Raw genomic sequence first — 21,286 nt, 5'->3', positions numbered from 1 at the left:
AGATTTGTGCTTTGAAATGTTATGGGTTTGTCTTGCAAATGGAAACCAGAATTTTTCTTTCTCCAATTCATGTTCTACAAAAGTTTATTGATGTAACTAAATGTACTGGTATGAATGGTGCAGCAGTGAAGGAAAGAATGATTTGCACGATCAAGGTCTTTGATTTGCGTAAGCCAAGCTGCCAAGACAGCAGCTTTTGGTGACATGGAAAAAATATAGTATTTCTTTTAAAATTCTTATACTCTGCAATTGGGTGTAATGATCAAATCATTTAAAGAAAATAGAAAGAGAAAATATTAAAAACCACTATTAAATGGCAGGGGCAAACCCTTACCTAGTGTAAACCACATTATCTATGTAGACATTAGGAAAAACATTGCCACTTATATAAACTGGGAGTTTACCTTTTTTTTTTTCCTGTCTGAAAAATGTAAGGATGAAAATTAAATGCAATGCTGTCATTCTGTTTTAATACTTGACTCTACTTTTTATCTTGAATCCGTTTGTGTGTGCTTTTAAATCACCGGATTCTGCACCCTGTCAGTTCTGCAAGACTACAGACTACAACCCTGTTGCACAACAGAGAGCAGCATCACATTAATTTTATTTTCAAGGAAAGAAAGCTTCATGTAATTATATTGCACTGTTATTGTTTGCTGTGTTTTCCATGTCTTCTGTGCACTTGCCTGCAAGGGACAGGACACAGCAATACTGTATTTTGAGATTCACATTTTAATAATTTGAAAGATGTTTTTTGGGATTGCTCTGTCTTGAAGTGAAATTTCCTTTCCCTTTTTTGATTCCTTTGGGAATTACAAGACTCTGATTACCAGAAGTACAGTTTTATTTGCTTATTGTTTAAAATCAATCAATATAGCCTCAAAGTTTTTGTTTTATGCGGAAAAATAATCTTGAATTAGTCATGCTTGCTTCACAGATAAACAGAACAGTCTTGTCATCAGTTCATCTTAAATTGCTGGCAACTCTCCTTAGCCTGAACTCCGGCTGCACTGAGGGTACTGTCTCAGAAGTTATTCTTTTAGAAAGTATTGCTAAAATAGTAAATATGTAAAGAGTAAACTAGAAACGCTAACAGAATGCTGTCTTTTAATGTAGTGCCTTCAAGGACTGAAAATAGGTACCATTGATGTTTTTGGATAAAACTGTTGCCGGTGTGTTTGCTGGCTAATGACAGCTGATGCAGCAGCGAGCTGGTCCTCTCATGCAACTGGTTTATTCTAACAAATACAATTTTAAAATGTATCCAAATTGAGATCTAGAGATATTTTTGGTAGAATCCTTATAATATGTCCAATGCGTGGACCATAGGTTATCAATGCCAACAAGCCCTAATCTCACTTATGAGTATTGTGGAATTTCTTTTATCTCCAGTCAGGACTTTGGTGTAATGTTTGAAGGGATGGGTAAATGTGCCAGTATCGCAATCTCCCTAATGTTATGCTGAGGCAGCAGTCAAATGCGAGCCAGATTCAACTCCACAATTTAATTCAAAGAAAATTTGCTTATTTTTCATATTCCTTTTATGTCGGATAAATAAGAGAAAAATCATGTGTTTCTGATTTCAGACTAAAGAATAGTGATGAGTTGATTGTCCAAGACTTTTAATACTTCACTTCCAGTCAAACTCTACTAGGGAACCTGAGATTTCAACATAAAGGCAGAAATGTTTTTATTAGGAACAAGACACAAAATACTACTAGTCGAAGTATTGGTAGGTGATTTGTTCTGGATTCCAAGGAGATCTTAGTTTTAAGGTGTAAGAATTTCCACTACTGAATTCTATTTGAAAATAAACCAACGAAAAAGTTTTACTAGATATATAAAAGTCAAGTAAAAGCCTTCAAAGTTGAATGTAGCACTTCCCTCTGCCTTCCTTTTCATGTGCGATATGATTATAGCAGATTCATCAGTTGATTTTATCTCTCTCTGCAACTCCTTAGTAATTCCATTGCAGTCAAACAAATTACTCTAGGGTTATGCGAGCATAAGTCAGAGCTGAAGCCAGCCTGTGCTCGTTATTTCATACAGCATGAAAGAAATTATGGAATCCAATTACACAGGAAAACATCGGGCAGCTTTTCTACACTGGTAAATAGGTATTTATAGCATCTCGTGCTATTAACAGATGGAGTAAGAGGACTTGGCCTTCCAAGCAACCCCAAGCTGGTCAGCGTGCGGCCTGCATGGAGGAGCTGACCTGTAGGAGACTCTTGTATCTGAAAGGTCGCAGGATACAGCCTGAGAAAGACCAGCAAAGTGTTTTGTTTCGGGAAATATTTGACCTCCCTAGCAGAAGGGAACCCACCCATTTGACTGCAGAGCACCCAGCAATGCAGCGCGACCCAACTCGTGCCCAAGGGACCAGGTGGGGACAAGATGTGGTTGATAAACTGGACATTGTCTCAGGTAAGTGCTTTACTTAACTCTTTCCTCGCCGTCTTTTATCAAATACTTAGCCTGCAACTTCCTCTGGTGTGCACGGTCTCTTGATCATATTAGTGCACAAAGAGTATCATAAAACCCCTCTGACTAAACAGACTCCTGGTCCCCTGGCCGAGACATTCAAGAGCTTCACTGTAACAAGGAACAGATTTTACTAACATAGTTCTTTGCCAGTAACGTCCAATTTGTGTTTCTGAGAGTTGTCCAGTATTCCTTAGATATGAACGCAACAAAAGTAACCGAATTTAGGTGGTTTGCATGTCGTACACTAACTCCATGCTGCTATTGCACTGTATGCAATGCTATATTAAAGCAGATGCCTGTGTAGCTATCACATAAACAACTAAAAAGCTTGGCCCGTGCACTATATGTATGGTGCACACAGCGTTGCAAAAATCTGCAGAAATGAATCTGAGAGTACAACAACATTCTATTCTACATTATTATTTAAGAAGCTATGATTATATAATTAGACGGTATTAAAACACAAAGTTAAAAGGAGAAGAATGATGGCTGCAAGATTAACAAAAAAAATTCATAAACACTTCCCAATTATATATAAGCAATGCTTAGCAAGATGCTAACATTCTTTCTTCTCTTTTCCAATGTAATTCAGTTGATGTTCTCTACCATTGCTGATTTAGTGACAGTTGATATTTCTAGTCACATAACGCCTGCTTTTCTAAATAAAGTAGAATAAGCTTTGGCCATGTCTAGACCCTTGACTAACAAGCTTTGTTTTCTGAGTGGCTTGAAAGCAACAACATGTAACTGTGCTGTTATCTAAAAATACGAACAATTTCAAATGTCTTTAAAAGCAAAGTGAAAAAAGACATGAAAAGGGAGGTTGAATTTGAAAGGAAAAGAGTTACATATCTTGTGTTGTTCACTTATTGTTACTGAAATGCTAAAAGCTTTTCTTCCTGACAAGGAATTTTTTTAGTCTTCATAAATACCAGGGGAATGCCAAGTTTTTGCCTTTCCTGCTTTGTCTAGCTTTGAGGTGTGATGAAATAGCTCAGTCCTTAACCAAAATTTGAATCCTTAACCAGCTTTTGGAGTGGCGGCAAGATCTAGTAAATAAAGCAGGATTTCTTTCAAAGTCTGCTCACGACCCTCTTTAAGACCCTGGAAACACCTCCCACCTCTTATTTATTTATTTTAATTTCCTTGTTGCCTGTAGCTTCTGTTTTGACTGTAAATTAAGCAGGTGTTTCTGAGCAATACACACACTTCACAGACTGGGAATGAAGTGCTGGAGGGAAAGGAAGGAATCAGAAAAAATTGGCTTTGTTTCATAGGGGTTTTTTGGTACCTGTACTGACAGAATTCTGATCTACTTATTTTGCTTATTCAAATAATTTTACTAGGAAAAGAAAACAAAAGAGGAAGAACACTTGCACTGCAGAAAATAAGCAGGACCTATCATACCTATACTCTTTAAAACAAACAGAAAATCAGGCCTCGTTCATTCATCTCAAAGCAAGGAAAAATTGCAAAACCTTGGAAATTTCCTCCCCCTGCCCCCCATGTGGGCTTCCGTAAATCTTTGGCTTAAGTCACGAGAATTTTTCCACTTCTTTCAGTAGCGTTAATGTTTAGAATGTAAAATTTAGAAAGAGTAATAGTCTGAGAATGAGAATTCATGTTTTTCATATCACGTCTTGAATGGTTCTTTCTGATGCTCTAGGAAGATTTCCTCATTCTGATTCCATTTAGGCCAGCTATAAAATAAGTAAATTAGAATAATATGGTTTAACAGCTTCCTAAGAACATTCATGATTAATTGCTGATAAGTACTAAATATTCCTGTGAAAGTATGTGTTGGCATGCATATGGTATGCTCCGTTTCTAGCTGATGCAATACTTGTGCTGCAGAGGCTTGGAAAAAATGCTGCATTATCAAGGACTTCTAACTTAAAAATGCTATCGTTTTCTAAGTCTCTGTCATTCCTTAGAGACGGCAGATCTTAAGGTAAAACTGTATTATTGTACAATTAAAAACTAGAATTTTAATTCTCTGTAAGCTGTTCTAAACAATCAGTTTTCAAGCACCAAGTTAAAGCCTCTGGTCTGAATTTCATGATATTGCTCGGGAACCAGCCCAGTAGGGGGGATTTGCATTTGGTAGGACAGTACAATGAAAAGTGAAAGACTGTGGTAAGATGCTGCATGAATCAGGGTGACCTTCAAAAAATTGATTAGCCAGCAGTGTGCCATTACCAACACCAGTTGTGTGCAAGGATTCTGCTGGCTTTCCATATGGTACTGAAAAAGGTTATGCCATTTTTTTGAAGAAAATTGAATTTGACTTCTTTCCAGTATGTTAAATTCTTAAGCGTCTGTTTTTCTGCTTTAGATCCTGAAATTAACCTCATCTCCTGAGATGGAGATGTATGTAATCGTACAATTGAGTATTTTCTTATTTTCGTACTAAGCCTTTCTTAGCAGATCTCTGCAAGAGGTCTGTACATCCTTATAGGAAGGGCAGCTGGGTATAAAGAATTTATAGCACACGTAAGATATTTTTAACCAGAAGTGGTATAATGTTCAGGCTGGGATCAAGAAAGATCTAGGTCTATGTGAAAGGCCACATCACTGAAAATTCAGCGAGGAGCCTTGCCAACAATACAAGGAAGACTGGGTAGGTAACAAAGAAATGTACAGCTTGGGAAATGAGAAAAGGATTCAGTAAATTTCCTGCAGAGAAAGGTAGATAAGCAGCTGTCAGAGGAACTGACGGTTTTAGTTTCTTTCTTTCTTTCCTGTTTATATCATGAAGTATGGTTGGTGAGGAAACGTACCCAGGCTGGTGGTTTCATGAAGGAACCAGGTTGTGGATGGGCACAAAAAGCAATAACTTTCAGATTCTCCAAGGAGATCTCTAAGCACTACCATTAATACGAATATTATGGAAGGGCAGAACGGGCAATTTTTCATTTCCCTTACAAGGTATATGGCGAGATTATTTCTCTTTGATAGCTTTCAGAATATGTGGATGCTTTAACCAGCAAGAAGGAATTATTTTCTAACGGGTAAGAGTCTAATCTCAATCGAAGTCAATCAGCAAGACTCCCTCTAGTCTGTATGGCTACTGAATCAGGCTCTAAATAGCCTTTCACTTCCTTTTATAATTAGCACTTTTACAGTAAAATTATGGTAGCTTCTACAGTGTGCTTTGTGCTATATAAAAACACAGGAAAACAGTTTGTCAATCAGTTCAAAACTGACGTGTGTAGCAAACTACCTGTGGAAAAATTACTGAGATTAAGATAGCATGTGCATCGCAAACTTAACGATTAAAAATATTGCGAGGCTATGATCTGCTAAGAAAACACTACTTTTTCAATATAGCATCATTTTCCATTAAAGTTCTTGAATCTGCTCTGACTTAAGACATTGTTTTTTGTAGCAAGAACCATGTTATGTTAAACACAGAATGGAGACGAGATCTTCGTGTTGCATGTGGAACCAAGGTGCAGGGGGAACTTAAAAGGGTTTTGGAGGTGTGTGCTGTTAGTCTGCAATGTCTGTACATCTGTAATGGCCCTAAATGGACGAATGTACTAAAGCAACAGCACTGGGGAGAATGGCACAGGGGGCTGGAAAGAAAGACAGGAGGAAAGCAGCTACAGTTTGAGTCATGGAAAAGGGTGGGGAGGCAGCTAGAATGGTAAGTCTTACGCTCCGACTGGACAATGTCTATGAATTTAACTTTGATTATAAGCAAAAAGCCCCCCATAACTGGTGGTTAAAAGGAATGAGTGAGCTAGGAGCGTCGCATCTAGTAGTATAGTCCAGACAAATCTCTGTCTGTGAGTGAGGCTGGGGAATCTGCCGGCTGGGGACACGGAAATAAAAGCAGCTGTACTCGGCACAGGCTGTGGATACAGTGGGAGAGAAAGCAGGAGGGAGAGGAGGAGAGATCACATCTCCATTGCTTTGCTTTGCACTTTCTGCTTTGATGAAAATTTGGGGGCTGAGGTGTATGTAGCATTTACTAGATAAATCATGTAGAACAATTACAGGCTGTACAGGAACATGAAGTAATGTATCTGTTCTTAAATTGTAGGACAGCACTGAACAGTCTGCACACTCTGATTAGTTATAATCATTGCTTCTGACTTAAAATCTTTTTGGCTGCCTCAATTATTTCTTTCATCTCTGCATTCAAGAAGAAGTGTGGGAGACCACAGGCCTCATCAGTACTAACAAACCTTCCTTCTACTCTGCCTTGCAATTATTATATATGTGCCTGTATTCTTGATGTTCAGAGACTCACATAAAGCAGATCTCTTCACAACATAAATACATGAAAAAGGATGCTCTCAAGGCTGCTTGGGATAAATTTGACCTATTTTTTCCTCTTCAACTTTTTACGAGATGCATTTAATTCTGTGTATTTTCTTTCATGCTCCAATAGGTGATTCAGTATTATTTTAGGGGGCTAACACTGGCGAGCACCCGGACAATAACACTCTGCATGTGTACCTGAAACTTAATAGGAGAAGAAAATCTGTCGGTAAGTCAACAGGTTTTAATTTTGTATTTTCTGTGAGGAGATGGATCTGGTCAGTAAGGTCTCTGGCCAGCAAGCGTCTAATTCATTCCCCTTGTACCCTGTGGAATGTACTAAACCTCTTCCAGCCCCCTCCTGCACTTACTTGGAAGTGGTCTTGCCTTTGTGCAGCAACTCTGGGATGTGCGAACTCTGAGAAACCGCTACCATTTCATGTAATCAAGAAAAACCACAGGCAATCCTTCTCTGCAAGGCCACTTTCAAGGGGCCTGCCCTGGAGGGTAAGCCAGTTGTCCCACAACTTTCATTCTGCACCATGCAGACTTCTCGCAAAAATACAGACCTGATTAACTCTTTTTCACACAAACTGTTGCTAAACAAAGCGACGCATGCCTGCTGGCACGAAATACAGGGTAATCGGGGCTTTCAGTAAATGGAAATGTTGCTATGAGCCATTCAGTATGGGCTCGATTTCATCATTTCAGCCAAGCATTTATGTAGGACTTCAAGACCTTCCTTACTACTGCATGTTATATTTACATGGGCAGTAGAAGTGAAAAAAACGCTCTTATATATAGTAAAATATAGTTAATGACGTATTTCAAGTTCCTATATGAGTCCCAATTATCAGAAACATAACAGCTGCTTTTTCTCAATTGAAAAGAAAACTACTAACAATACATAACATTTTTGATTAGAAGTGTTGGCCTCTAAACTTTGTCTTTGTTATACTTTAAAGATCTTTGTTAGGGAAAAATAATAGTCATAAATGAAAACAAATTTTATAGTAATAAGCATATTGAAAATATTTGTCCTAAATAAGAATTTAGGATAGGGTACGTAACCACATAATCATTACATGTTAAGGTAACATAGAAAATAAAGTCAGATAGGGTAGATGTGATAAATAAGCACTGTAAATGACCTCTTCCATTCAAATCCAAGATGCTAATCTTGATTTTTGTGACATTTTGTTACACTTCATTCATTAATCTTCCTCAAATACCCAGGGAAGGTAGTGACTGTCCTCCCACAGGGGCACAGCAACACACGGCGTACAGAACACACCACTGCCTCCGGTACATTTATCAGTGCCAGCCTTGCTCCACAGAAGTCAACACGAGGTATGTAATACAGCTTTTCTGTACTGGATAAATCCTGTACCCTAAAAGCCAGCTGTAGCCCACAATATCTGATACTACAAAACTATTTTCATGTGTCCTTATTGTATTTCATGAAAAAATGTGGGTTGACAAACAATGACATGAATAGTTATGTAGATTTTACTTATATGAAATAAACCAGTGCCACCTGGGAGTGAGCTTGATGTCACATATGACCCTGAAATAAAATATAGTAAATAAATTATGTTATAGAAAGCCCAACAGCTTCTACTTGAAGTTTCCATGGGGAAGCAGCTGTTCAGTTGATTGGTCACCTTAAAGAAAATCCTGAACAAAAGAAGTATTCATTAGCATTGACAAGCAGTAGCTGTCTATAAATGGAAATGCCAGCATGGAAAATCTGATTAACTTCGTCAGGTCAAAGGCAAAGTAATTTAAAACAATATAAACTGTAAATTTCCAAACTAGGATAAAAAAGTAGCAAGGAGAAAGGGTAGTAATAATTCAGGTTTTGCAACAGACAGTATTCAGAACAGCAAGTTGTCTTTTACTAAATGTAACATATAATACAAAGAAAATTTCTTGTCGTATGAAATAAGGCACTAAATCTCAAGATAATGAAATGCTTTTACAATTTCATCTCACTTCCCATCTGCAGACATCCGTAGGCTTCTAATTCCTTCATGTGCATAGAAAGATGTTCCTCGCATCTCTGATTCTGTATCATATTTATCGTGTGCTGTCTTTTATCAAAATATTTAAAGGAAGGGGTAATGAGGCTGCATTTCCAAAACACTGCAACCACTGGTTTGGTTTTGCAATTGGCACATCCATGCATGTGGTCAGCACATGGACTCACAATTGCATTTCAAAACTCAATTGCTTGGCAGTGCAAAATTTCCTGTGCCCACAAAAAGCTAAAAAACCTCACCAATCTCCCTCCTGCCCCGTAACCCCTGACTACCAAAAATGCCAGTGTGCAATCTTGGAGAAACTGATTGGCCACATAAGAATTCTGACAACCAGCAACATAGCTCAGGCATCATTTCAAACATATATGTAGCTCTGCACAGCTTTGAGACTGGTAGAATGTGAATATTCCCTTCTGACTCTGTCTATTCCTTTCTGAGATGTTCTGTTTGAGGAAAAATTAACTGTAAAAATCAGACCTCTGTGTATGTAGCACCCAGTCTTTGAAAACCTAACTCATTATGTTTGAAAAAAACAAACCCGGAGTCACAAATCTTTTATATTCTTCTATCCAGTTGTATCACGATATTGAAATAGTTTTTTTTTTTCATCTTTCTGTCACAAAAGAATAATGCAAGTGTGACACTCAATTGTCCCATACAATCAGAAGAGTTATGTGGTAAATAAAAATCAAGAGAAGTGAAAAATGACCCCCCCCAGTACACTATGTACAGAACATCAAAACATTCCCCTCCTTCCTACAGGAGCATCTACAAAATATGGCATATTTCAACACTCACGGCTATCGTAGCATATATTGCCCAGGGCACGTCCTGTTTGAAGCAAAATTTCCTGGTCTTTGCAGTTTAACAGCTGCACCAAAGGAGGGACCAACCCAGCATCCACACACGGGTTCCGCATAAATTCTGCAAATAATGCAAAGCCTGTTAAAGCAAACCGGCTGGTTTCAGCTTCGTCTCTTCTAGTTACACCGGCACTGCAGCTGGGCCTTTTGTGAGAATAAATGTATGAACAGACAAGCAATGTAAGGTCTCGTGCAAGTTTCTAGAGAATAAGCCCAGGTCAGGATTTGGGCTTGTGTTCTTTCCATTATTTGTTCACTTAGGAGGAATTAAGAGTATTTAATTGACTTCCATGGAAACTAATTTAACATAGCTCAGACTGAGCATGTTTTTAGCCTCATAAAGAAGTGCAGAAAAGAACAATGAATTCACGTTTTTTTTCCACCCCAACAAATTCAACATAAATTAAAATTCCTAAATAACACAAAAGGTGACTTACAACTAGTATTCATACTCTAAAATGAGCGGCATTTTTACTCTCTATTCCCTTAATTGGAACTCCTGAAAAACTTCTGCTTTAAAAAAAATTTTTAAAAGGAATCAAAGCTAAGTAACAGGCTCTTTATTTGGAAGGAAAGGGGGGGAAAAAGAAAAGAATGAGAAATACAAGAGATGCCAACCATGAGAGGACAGCTAGAGGATCCAGTCACAGAGAACCAAAGTGTCATTTCACACCTGTGCAAGTCCCAGAGAATTATTGTGGTGTCAGAGAGACAAAGGACTGGTGTCCAGAGGAGCTACAGTCAGGCAGGCACTGTGCTGCGTATTTTACAAGAGAAGTTCACAGAAGCAACCACCTGACACACCAATAGTGTTCCTGAATAGTTTTCTACAGAGCACCTGTCAGAATGTATCACTGTACTGGGCAAAGGTTAATTAGTTTTTGATTTGTTGTGAATTGCAAATTATGTCTCTTTCTGATCCTATTACAATGTTCTTTGATGTTTCTGTAACTACAAAATCTTGTATCTTTCGTAGTTAATCTGGCAGTATTATTTTAGCTAAATAAATAATTGTCATAGAGGCATGCAATTCTCATGTGATGGTAAACGTTGATGTATCGGCCAGCAGATGAAGAAGAATCAGCAACATCTATACCCTTGCACAGGTGCAACAGCAGATAGTAGTCAGCACAACAGGCCAAACTTCCTAAGATATTGTAACATTTTAAAACTGTAGACAGATGCTATACTGTGATAAATGGTGATGGTAGCCCTTGTAATGAATAGAGCAAATATCAGAAAAATCTGTTCTTTAAAATTGGTCTTTCCACGCCCTTGTAACTTTTTATCTGCTTCTTTATCACCCACTTTCGGCTTCATCTCAATGTTTATTTACTTAATGTATTATGTTCCTGCCTCTGTCTTCTCTGTCCTCTCAGCCTCTTCCTCTCCTAATTGCCTATAAAATCTCTTCTCTGTTTCTCAGCTTCTCCCTGCATCGCTTTCTTTTACACTCACTAATTTACCATAGTCTCTACATCATCAAAGTCAGATTTTTTTCCCCACTCTAAGCTGTCATAGGAAATGGAACTTCTCTCCTAAAAGATCGAGAGGTGGCGGGCTGTTCTGTTGTATGTTTAGGTTCTTGCTCATGTGGTAAAAAGGAGAAAGAAACCCTCCTTTTCCCCTCCATTTGGATTGAGCAGAAGCTTCCAGTCTCCCATTGAACAACAAAATAATTGGGCAATTGGCTGAGCAACCTTGTATGGATCAAGGTCATGTAAAGGCAAGAAGTAAAAGAAATGGTGCCATATATATCAAAATAGACCTGTGGGACAGCAACAAAGATGTGGTAACTACAAGTATATTTGCAGGTGATACTACACAGAAGTAATGGAAGAAAGAGAAGGTAATCAAGAACAGAGTCATTTAGGTTTCCACTAACCTGGTGGGGAAATGAAGCAGATCCTTTGAAGGGAACAGGGAAGAATTGCTTAAGAAGTTTGGAGGAGACACACTGAGGACAGAGTAACAAACCAAAAGAGGACAAGATTTCAAAGGAGAAATGTAATTCTGTTATACTATGACAGATTGTGAAGATGATGTTCTTATTGCTACACCTGGCAAAGAAGAGGAGACTAAAGACCTCAGAAGAGGGTTTAAAAGGTCCACAGTGGGGAAACTCCGTGTAGCAAGTGCACTTGAGCTTTCAGTATGCTCACAGCTGGAAGAGAAATGGCCGTAAATGGAGACACAAGAGTCACTAAAGGGAGTTTTGTGCGTTTGGATATTTAAAATGGGAGAGACTAACACGAGCTCATGGAGGGAGGAGGAAGAGTCAGGCGAGCTGGAGAGGTGAAACGGAGCGAGAGCACAAAGAGGTGAAAAAGAGGTGACAGAACTGCTGGGGCAAGCAGAGGGATCTGATGTGACCAGATGTGTGTGTGTGTAGGACCAAATGAGGGGAACGGGAAAGGAAAACAAGAACTGGGGATGAAAAAGATGCTCTTTTATCAGTAATGCCCAGATTCAGAGGCACCACTCCCCATCCTGCCGGTGCTGCATGGTGTGACCACAGGGAAATCAGTGCTGTTGTCTGGATTTAATGCCTACTATCTGTAGGAGGTTGATAACACAAATTTCTCAAAGTGCCCTGAAGCTTGTTCAAAAAAGGTGCAATATGAGAACGAAACTCTTGCATTCTTACGTAAGAGGACAAAGAAAACAACAGAATTCAAATGAGGTGTTCCCTGCTATCTTGCTTAAGCAACTACTTCAACGGAGTTAGAATCCAAAGAGAAACACCCAGCTCATCTCAGTCTTGAAAGCACTGGGCACCTTAAATAATTCCTGAACACCTTTGCTTCAGGTTTGGCTGCCAGAGGTCCCAGTTACACCTGCTAATAACTCCAAGAAAAAGACAACAGCTATTTTGTATGACAAACCAGGTAAAATGCCAGCTCTTCTGAAAAGTGTACTCATCACAGCAATTTAAAAGCTGGCAAGGAAAAGGATACATTAGAAACTATTCAGAGATTTCGTGTATTAATTCAAATTTGAAAGATACTGACTAAATGCTCTGTAAGAGAATCTTGCAGGAAACAATGCATAGTAATCAGTGCAGATATTGTGAACATTGTTTTTATTCTTAACTTGCCCCCTTCTGAGGTAGGAGCTAAAAGGACTGACTGTGAGTACACACAGTTGACTGCAATATTCTAAATATATTTGTTATGTACTTATTAAGCACAGAAAAAAGCACGTGATATGGTTGCATGCATCTATCATTCTGAAACATTTCTAACTTTAAATTTCTACGGTTACATTTTTTACTGTTTACCTAAATAATTTTAAAACTTAAAAACTAACAAGGGAGTAATGTATCATCTTTTCTTGTTAATGTTGTTTCCGAATATCTCTATATAGCATTGTCACAAAATCAGTGGATTGGGTGGAGGAGGTCACACAGGAGTTATCAGTAAGAAGCTGTAGTATTGTGATTCCAAAACGAAGGTGGAAAGGGAATGTTGAAATAGTCAGGGTATCATTGGGTGAGCTTTAAGATAATTATTTCTAAAGAAAAAAAATTAAATAGTTTTAGATTATCTCCTACATGATATGACTGTATGTATATAATACATACTAAAATGGACCCTTGATTCTCATCTGGGATCTTGGGCTCTTACTCTAAACCATACAATGCTGTTCAGGTAGGAGTAATTGGTTTTGGTGTGGTATCAAGGGCCTCACAATGGTAATAATGTTATCACAAATCTCAGACCGAAGAAACAATCTACTAACCCTTAACCACGTGTATACATACTACTGTTGTAACTACATGCATTGTGTGTTAACTGGAAGTACAAAGGATGCGCATCTTTTTTTTTTTTCTATACGCATTTCATAAAGCCAGTGGCATGCTGCTTCTGCCCAATAAATTATACTATTGATGGTCTTAAAAACTAAATAGCACGGAAGTAGGGACTAAAAAAATTCCAGCAGCAAAATGCCGTTTTGATTGTATTAGAAAGCAGAGAAGCAAAATTTGACAAAACAAAACCAGAAAGAGTGAAAGGGAGGGATATGAAAGGTGTCTAATCTACAAAATGAAAACATAAATGAAGTAAAACATACTGACAAGTGAGGTGAAAAACTGAAGATGTTCCAGCAGAAAAGTTCTTGTAGAAAACCTCACCATTTCTGGCTACTTCTGCTATGATGTTAGCTACTTTTGCTGTGCAGGAAGATTGTGGCATCAACAGACTCGCGAACACCTGAAGAACTCCACTTTTCTGGATTTTTTCACTTGTCTCCATATCTGAAAAACACATCACACAAAAATGACTCGTGCATCAGCTTGCTTGCGGGAAGAAAAGAAAGAAAAGCAGAAGAGAAGTTAAGTCTTCTCCAAGGTAATTATTAAAGTACTTATTTTTCCGTATAAGAAGCCAACTGCTATTTCAGTGATCATATTTCTTTTATATGATGTGCTTATAGAACTTAATACTTTGCCATTCCTAATCAATTGATCTTTCTAAGTTAACTGTATTATATAAGTAAATACAGATAAATACTCATGTATACATAGGGAAACTACCGGAGAGCCTGGTAGAAAGACTAAAGGTCATGGAGTGATATGCAGCATCTTAAAACAATGTAAAAAAGTCAAGGAACGGTACTCCGAAGCAACAAATTATTGGAAATGTTCAAGGACTCATGGGGTGAAGTCCTTGGAGCTGAGGGCACAGCTTAATGCAGTGAAGGAGTCAGAACTGGAGCTTTAATACCTCTATGTTACTCTGCTAAGCTACAGTAGCTCCAGGACACTCTCAGTAGAAGGGAAGGGGAAAAATAACACTGAGTTTCTAGTAGTAGAGATCAAGGATTTGGGCCAAAACTTTTCTTCTTTCTGCCTGTAGTAGAGAGGCCAACAGCTCTGTAACAAACTGAAAATTAACATTGATTCAACTGCAATTAAAGGTACTAGATGCTAAAACATACTTTGCTAATGCTTTCAAATAACAGCATACTTGAGGTGAATGTTAGTGCGACATAAAATACAATGAGATGGCAGCTATTGCTTTAGAAAGCAGCATGACTCCTTACGCCATTCATAATGGAAGTTACTTATGTTCTCCAAAGACGGCTGCGAGATGCTCTAATTGACAAAGCAAACCAAATCCATCTGAATGCAAGTCTGTTGTTCGACAACCCCATCTTACGGGGCATTTTTAAGCCCTACAACATGTACAAACCCCCTCACATCACTTAAAATAAAAGCTTTACAGTAAGTGCCAGTTAAAATTAAAAAAAAACCACTAGAGCTTGCCAGTAATGGTGAGAAACAGATGCAGATATTTCAGAGTGGTGTGAGAGTTATCAAGACAGTCAGGCCAGGCAGCAAGAACAGTAATCAATAGATTTTGGTTTTATATAGTATCTTTCAAATCTGGGAGAAAAGGGAGGGGTATTATATACTCTTGAACAGCAAAGGAGAGGAGCCTTAAACTAATCCAATAGCTTTTCTGTACAACGTTCTTTGTTTTCCCCCTAAACCAGTAAGTGCGTATTTTGTGCACCACAGCCAGGTAGTCTTCTAGGGCAAGTTCGCAACCACTCTCGAGCTGTGGTTCACCTGTGAATCGGTATTGACATGTCCCTGGGCTCACCACGTCCTCCTCCTCCCTTTGCTGGTCTTTGGCTAGGATTACTCACCTACAATATGTCAGTGATGACATCTGATTACAAACAGATTAGGTATAAACTGAAGATGGATTAATTTCAACATGTCATGCATTAAGTGCTAATTATTATTAACCTGTTTGCAATCTACTTAACTGGAATTTTTGAAATGCACTGAGAAACCACCTCAGAAGCTATAATGTAAAGGACCTTATGGCTTATTTGGAGGCTTCTATAAGTTCTGACATACAGAATATACTATTCTGCCATGGATATATATAGATGAAAGAACGGGTTGAATTCAGATAAAATCATGTCAGGACTAAAGACTGATCCAGCCATCTTAGCTATCTATTAGAGAAGAGATTCTTCTTCTTCCTTCAGTTCAAAACCGAAAGTACAGAATTCAAAATTGAAAGTGTAGATAAACATGAACCTGCATTAGTGGGCAGGAGCCATTATATACATTTTCTCCTGCCACACTGCTGAGATACAGAGTATTCAGTCTTGTTTTTATGATTTCTAGTTTAATGGACTTATTACTGTGCAAAGCATAAATTAAATAAATAGAACAAAATATATCCTGCAAGAAGCGGGAAAATACAATTAAATGCTTCTCTGGGCCAGTTGTGTGTGGCAGATATGCACTGATTTATTTTATTAAGATAAGCAAGTGAGCACCAATAAAAGCACAGGGCGTAACAGACCTGTCGGGCATTGGGAAATCGGCCAGCTGGGATCACATAGATAAAAACCATCCTGCTGATTCTTGTTACCAAGGCTGAGCACCAATGTCAAACTTTTGAGGGGAAAAGCACATTACTCTAGCATCATGCTGCAGGACAGCTGCTAACTATGCAGCCCATTTTTTGCCAGTAATTGCCTTGCGTGTAAAAAAATGCCATGGGGCACCTCAAGAATGTCTGCTCCAAGTCCACCTAAGCCCTGCTCTTCCTCTGCAGAACACTGACAGTTTACACTTGGTGTAATATACAAATTAATCCAGTGTCAAAATAGATATGACAGTATGACAAAGACATAAAGCTGCCTGCTACATGGAGGTAGTTTACGGTACATCCTCCACATAATGCATCGTAAGGGAATGTGCCTACAAAATTACTGTTATATCCTTGTGAACATTAAATTGTCCCATTTTGTGTCTGCAGAGTAAATCCATTTTTTTTCAATGATTCTGTGTTCATCACGTTAGTGTTCTAATAAAGAAGACGGGAAAAAAAAGAACGTACTGAAATATACAAATTAATTTCTTAAGACATATGTAATTGGCAGGCAGCTATAGAAAACAAGTCTTTTTGGTGGGCTTTTGAAATGCTTACACGAGGAAGGGTATTTTAATTGCAAGAAGATGTCTTTTATATAAACCTTCTTAAATCTAGCAGTTTTGCTCTGTATTTTTAAAATTCTGTTTAAGGAGGAGGGCTGACCAGGCAAATGATGCACAGGGCTGCCCTGTGGAAATTGGCAAGTCCAAAAGAAGATCTTCAGCCACCCTTCACTTGTCTGAGGAGCCAGTTGTACACTCAGCTCAGGTAATAAGTGTTGAAGTACACGGCTGTAGAAGGAAATCCCAAGTTGCACAGCTATAGGTATATAAGCAGTTTGGCTGTTCCCAAATGGGACAATTACTTCATGGCTACTTGAAAACCATGAGCTAAGAGTCTTGTGTGTGACTCTGTGCACATGTATGTGTGCAGTTCTGGACCCTGTTGTGCAGGATGCACTGAAGGTATAGCTGTGGTAGTAAAGGACTGCAGCTACAGATAGCACTGAAAAGCAAATAACTGCCCTAAATAAAAAAAAAAAAGGACATAGGGACAGAAATGAAGGAAAAAGTGTATGTGGCATTATTCTTTTGGAGAGGACGATGAAGGGTCACGTTTATGTAGCAGTATATTCACTGTGATTGTAAGAAACACAATTTGGTTTTCCTTCTGCAGAACCTAAGATGGGAAGATCACACAGTAACGTTGCCGAAGGGCTGGCACCCATGCCACTGCCTGGGCCGAGGAGAAATAGTTTGGGGTTTGTTGACAATTAGAAATTGCTAAAGGCTTCGGGTGAGGCAATCCTCAATTCTTGCCTTTATTCGCTCTCTTCACAGGCTGGATGGAGAAGGCCCGCCTGGCTTCCTTCTGCCTGTGACTGCACCCAAGAGGTATTATTTGTGAAGGTTTTGAATCTGCTGCATGCTCGTTTCACTCAGGGCTTCCTATTTTGAAAACTTACTTCAGTTGTTGTCTTTTGAATTGTCATTTCAATGTATTGTCAAGTGGTTTTGGAGCAAGTAAAGCCAAATGTTTTTCTAGGAGCAAGAAAGATCTAGGCAAAACCTTCAGCACGTAGTCTCCTCCTGTGCTTTCCATAATGGAGGAAAAGGAAATTATAGCCAACGTTAATCACATTTTAAATAGCTGGCTAATGCTTGCCATTTTACCTCCTTTAGCAGAACTGCATCCCCTTTCAAATCTGTTCCCTTTGTCTCTTAAGGAAACCTAACAATCTAGGTAGCCTGACATTAGGGGCCCACACCTCAAAATCCTTTTGCTATATGTGATGTCTACATTTCAAATGCTTGCTTTTAAAGCCTGATTTTTTCAGTCTGCATACACTAACCCACCAGCAGAGCACCCGCTGCCCCCTATCTTAAAGCAAAGAAACTGTAGGGCTGTAATGACGCTTTAGAAACAGCCCTTTTGCACACAGTGTAATACAGTGATGTGTCACGGCAGCGTAATTGGGGGAAAAAACCTCTAAGGTTAAACCTGCAGCTTTAGATGTCTCTTTATATCACTAGATATCAAGACAAAGGGTATGTTAGATCACATAGTGCCAAAATCTTATTAATGTCATAGCTGGGTGATTAAAACGTCAATATCTTTGCTTTTCATGGTTTTTGCAGTGCCTAAGGTCAGAATAATTAAGGGTATGGGCAGGAAATTATTTAATGCCATAGATCAGAGCTGGAGAGCTGAGCACCGTGCCTATCAGACTGCTTAATTAAGTAGCAGAAATCACTACAGGAAAAAAAATCCAATGAGTGCCTCAAATTAAATTCTCCCCTCTCAGCTCTATTTCCTGTGAAATTTCACTCTTCTCTCTTTCACTCTTTTCTCTTCTCTGCATCATTTCATCCACCTCCAAGTGAAAGAAAAGGCAGGGAGGGGGAAGGGAAAGGCGTACCTGTCAGAGGTACTGCTGCTTTGCCCTTGCTAGCAGAAGAAAACTATAGGTTCACCATTCCTTTAAGTTACACTATTAGATGTAACCTAACAGTAGTGAAGGCCAGCACTGCAATAATTTCCATGCTGTGGAGCTTTACATGAGAAATGAGGCACGTCACAGAATTGTAAATGAGCTATTCCGTGAGCGTCCCCTTTACTGAGCCAACTGTGTTTGCAATGTACTCTTCTGAAAAATGTGTGTATTTCTACCTGCAAAGATGTTTTATAAACCTCCTGAAACTACTGCAGAAAATTGCCTTGGCTTTATAATGTCCCTCTTACATGTACTCTCATCAGAAAGAGAAAGATGAACACATGAATAAATAATGATGAGCCACGTACCTCATGAAAGGAACGTTCCATCTGCTCTTTCAGAAGGCAGAAGGGAGGCGAATGAAGGGAGCAAGGGATATCTTTCTAACTGACACATCCTCCGAGCCACGACAGTAAAAAAACGTTCATGTGACGAAGAGCAAGTATTGATGCTCTCTCCATATAGGGCCTCCCTCAAGAACCACTGTCTCACTCTCCACAGCCTCCTACTCTATTTTCCAAACCACAAAATGGAGATTTTAGCCTGACTACAAAAGCACAAAAAGTGGGTTGTAAAGAACCTCGATGAAACGAATGATGTGCTGCCATGCAACAAAGAATGCAGCACTGATAAGGAGGCTTTTGCTTAACATAACTTAGCCAAAAAGACCATTCCCATTATCAAAGAATTGCTTTTACAGAAAAAAAAAATCCTCTAATGATAATTTTTATATAGAAATAAATGTAGAAATAGAACTTCCTTTTGGCATGCTCCTCCTCACATGGGGAAAGCCCCACAACTACAATCTGCCTGCTCAGTTATCCTTCAAACTGGAGCCCTGGGAGGCAGGGAGGGGAGATTCTCCCTTCGCTGTGCAAATGTTTCCATCACAGGGTTCGCTCTGTTCTGTCCCTGCCAGCAGCAACAGGGCAACTTCAATTCCTATTTTTCATGAAGAAACAGAGATAGTGCACAGATGTTTGTAATTAAAATCTCAGCTCTAACAAGGAAGGAAGGACAGATGGAGAGACAGATTCACCAGCCAACTAGCTGCATGATTCCCGCCAATTAAATTCTCCAAAAGCCATACCCAAAGAATAAAAGTGAGTTTCAGGGTAGGGCCCGCCCCTTGAATAGCCGCTTGAAGGTACCAATGAAGCAATTTAATAAAAATACATGCCGGCTTTGCCTTCAATGAAGAAATATGTAGAGCAATACTTCCACGGATATGTCACAGCACGAGGCAGAATGTTAAAGTTGGGTAACTCAGAACCCCTGAGCTCCTGAACTGGATGGACGTTCAGAGCCCCGACACAGAGTTTGGATTTATCTGAGCTGTTCCCTGGCTCCCCTTTTCTGACTCACCCCCGCAGGAGGGAACTTTGGTAGCACAGTTGCTGAAAGAGTTTGATATTAGCGCCTCAGCTGCCACATTCATTGTCTGGCATCTTAGTACAGGTGTCACCCTCTGGTATCGTCATGTTTTCTATTCAGCCTGGGTGGACATTTTAATCTGCCTCCTCTGTTACTTATACTAACCGGACATATTACAGGACCCTGAGTAAAGCCTTAAGAATCTCCCTGCTTTCGTTTTTCAATCTCTGTAACAGAAATACTAGGCCCATACTGTAAAATCCTTTTTCCAAATCTGATTTAGTTTAAAAATCAAATCAGATTTGAAAGCTGTGCATTATATATGCAGGAAATGCTTCATATTCTTTTTAAGCAAGCTCTTAAAAGTGCTCTCAAGCAAGCTAAAATGCCTGCTATAAAATTCTGCCCAGTGCTTATCGGAAGACTACGTCTACATAAAATGGAATTTTTTAGCTACTGATGTTTTTAAAAAGTTTTGTTGCCAAAACAGATTAAGGAAAAGCTAATCTAAAGAAGATCATGTTTGTAAGTCATACAGGACTGGGACAAAACCAAGAATGAAATTTCAGAGCTGAAATTGCCAATTATGTGATCATACAACAAAACCAGACCACCACCAAACAAACAACAAATAACAAAACCAAAACAAACCACAAACAAAACAAATAAACAATTTTTTTATTTATTTTTTTTTAAGCAGGCCTTTTCCATTGCTTCTATATTGCAGGCCTTTTCATTTGCTTCTGTATTGCATTTCAAAAATGTAATATAAAAAATGTGTCAATTCTATTATCTGGAACTGCTATTAACTGATGTCTTCTATGAAGAAAAAATATATAATATTTAATATTTATTTGGCACATTGTGTGTTCAATGAATAATACTTGGAATTTAACACTTGGATAAACATCATTTCACTATCTGGCACTAACTAAATACATCACTATTAAGAGGAATTTATGTAAAATATAATCCCACTAAGCAGAAGCGATTACCATTCAGTATCATTAGGATATGCCAGTTTACTGGGAGACAGTGCAATAAAAAGCAGTCACCTTGATTTAGCATGTTCCAATTATATAGGTAAACTGTAATAATATATTACATACAGCACTTAAGATGAAGCATTCCTGGATTATGTGTATTCAGTGCTATGAAAAGGCAACAATTTCATCAGCTAAGATGCAACAAACATCCTTCTCCAGCAAAAAGAAGGAATGCTTTATAACAGTATTTGAGCCAAAATTCCCTGTTTCAAAATATTCATCAGGATCCTCAACTTTCAGAAAGGCATTAGACTAGAAATATTCTCAGGTAAACTTAATGGACTGCAATGATCTTAATTGTCTGAGC

General features: G+C 38.7%; 1 protein-coding gene across 9 annotated transcripts in view; it reads right to left on the bottom strand.

Annotated features, from left to right (window-relative positions):
- The window catches only part of RAP1GDS1 (Rap1 GTPase-GDP dissociation stimulator 1), a 95,190-nt gene that overhangs the window by 31,469 nt on the left and 42,435 nt on the right, over positions 1–21,286 (bottom strand). For 4 of the 9 annotated variants that reach the window (XM_065633473.1, XM_065633476.1, XM_065633477.1 and 1 more), the window contains exons 3-4: positions 13,797–13,919; positions 9,597–9,722 (exon numbers count right to left, since the gene is read on the bottom strand). In XM_065633473.1, coding sequence (XP_065489545.1) covers positions 9,597–9,722; positions 13,797–13,919 — 249 coding nt within the window. Of the gene's footprint in view, positions 1–9,596; positions 9,723–13,735; positions 13,920–21,286 lie in introns of those variants that run through there. The other 5 variants (XM_065633478.1, XM_065633481.1, XM_065633480.1 and 2 more) reach the window with 5 other exon arrangements.

Source organism: Caloenas nicobarica, chromosome 4 (genome assembly GCF_036013445.1).
Source record: "Caloenas nicobarica isolate bCalNic1 chromosome 4, bCalNic1.hap1, whole genome shotgun sequence".
Taxonomy (NCBI): Eukaryota; Metazoa; Chordata; class Aves; order Columbiformes; family Columbidae; genus Caloenas; species Caloenas nicobarica.
Note: the sequence above shows the minus strand (reverse complement) of the source record. Positions and strands in the feature narration are given on the sequence as shown.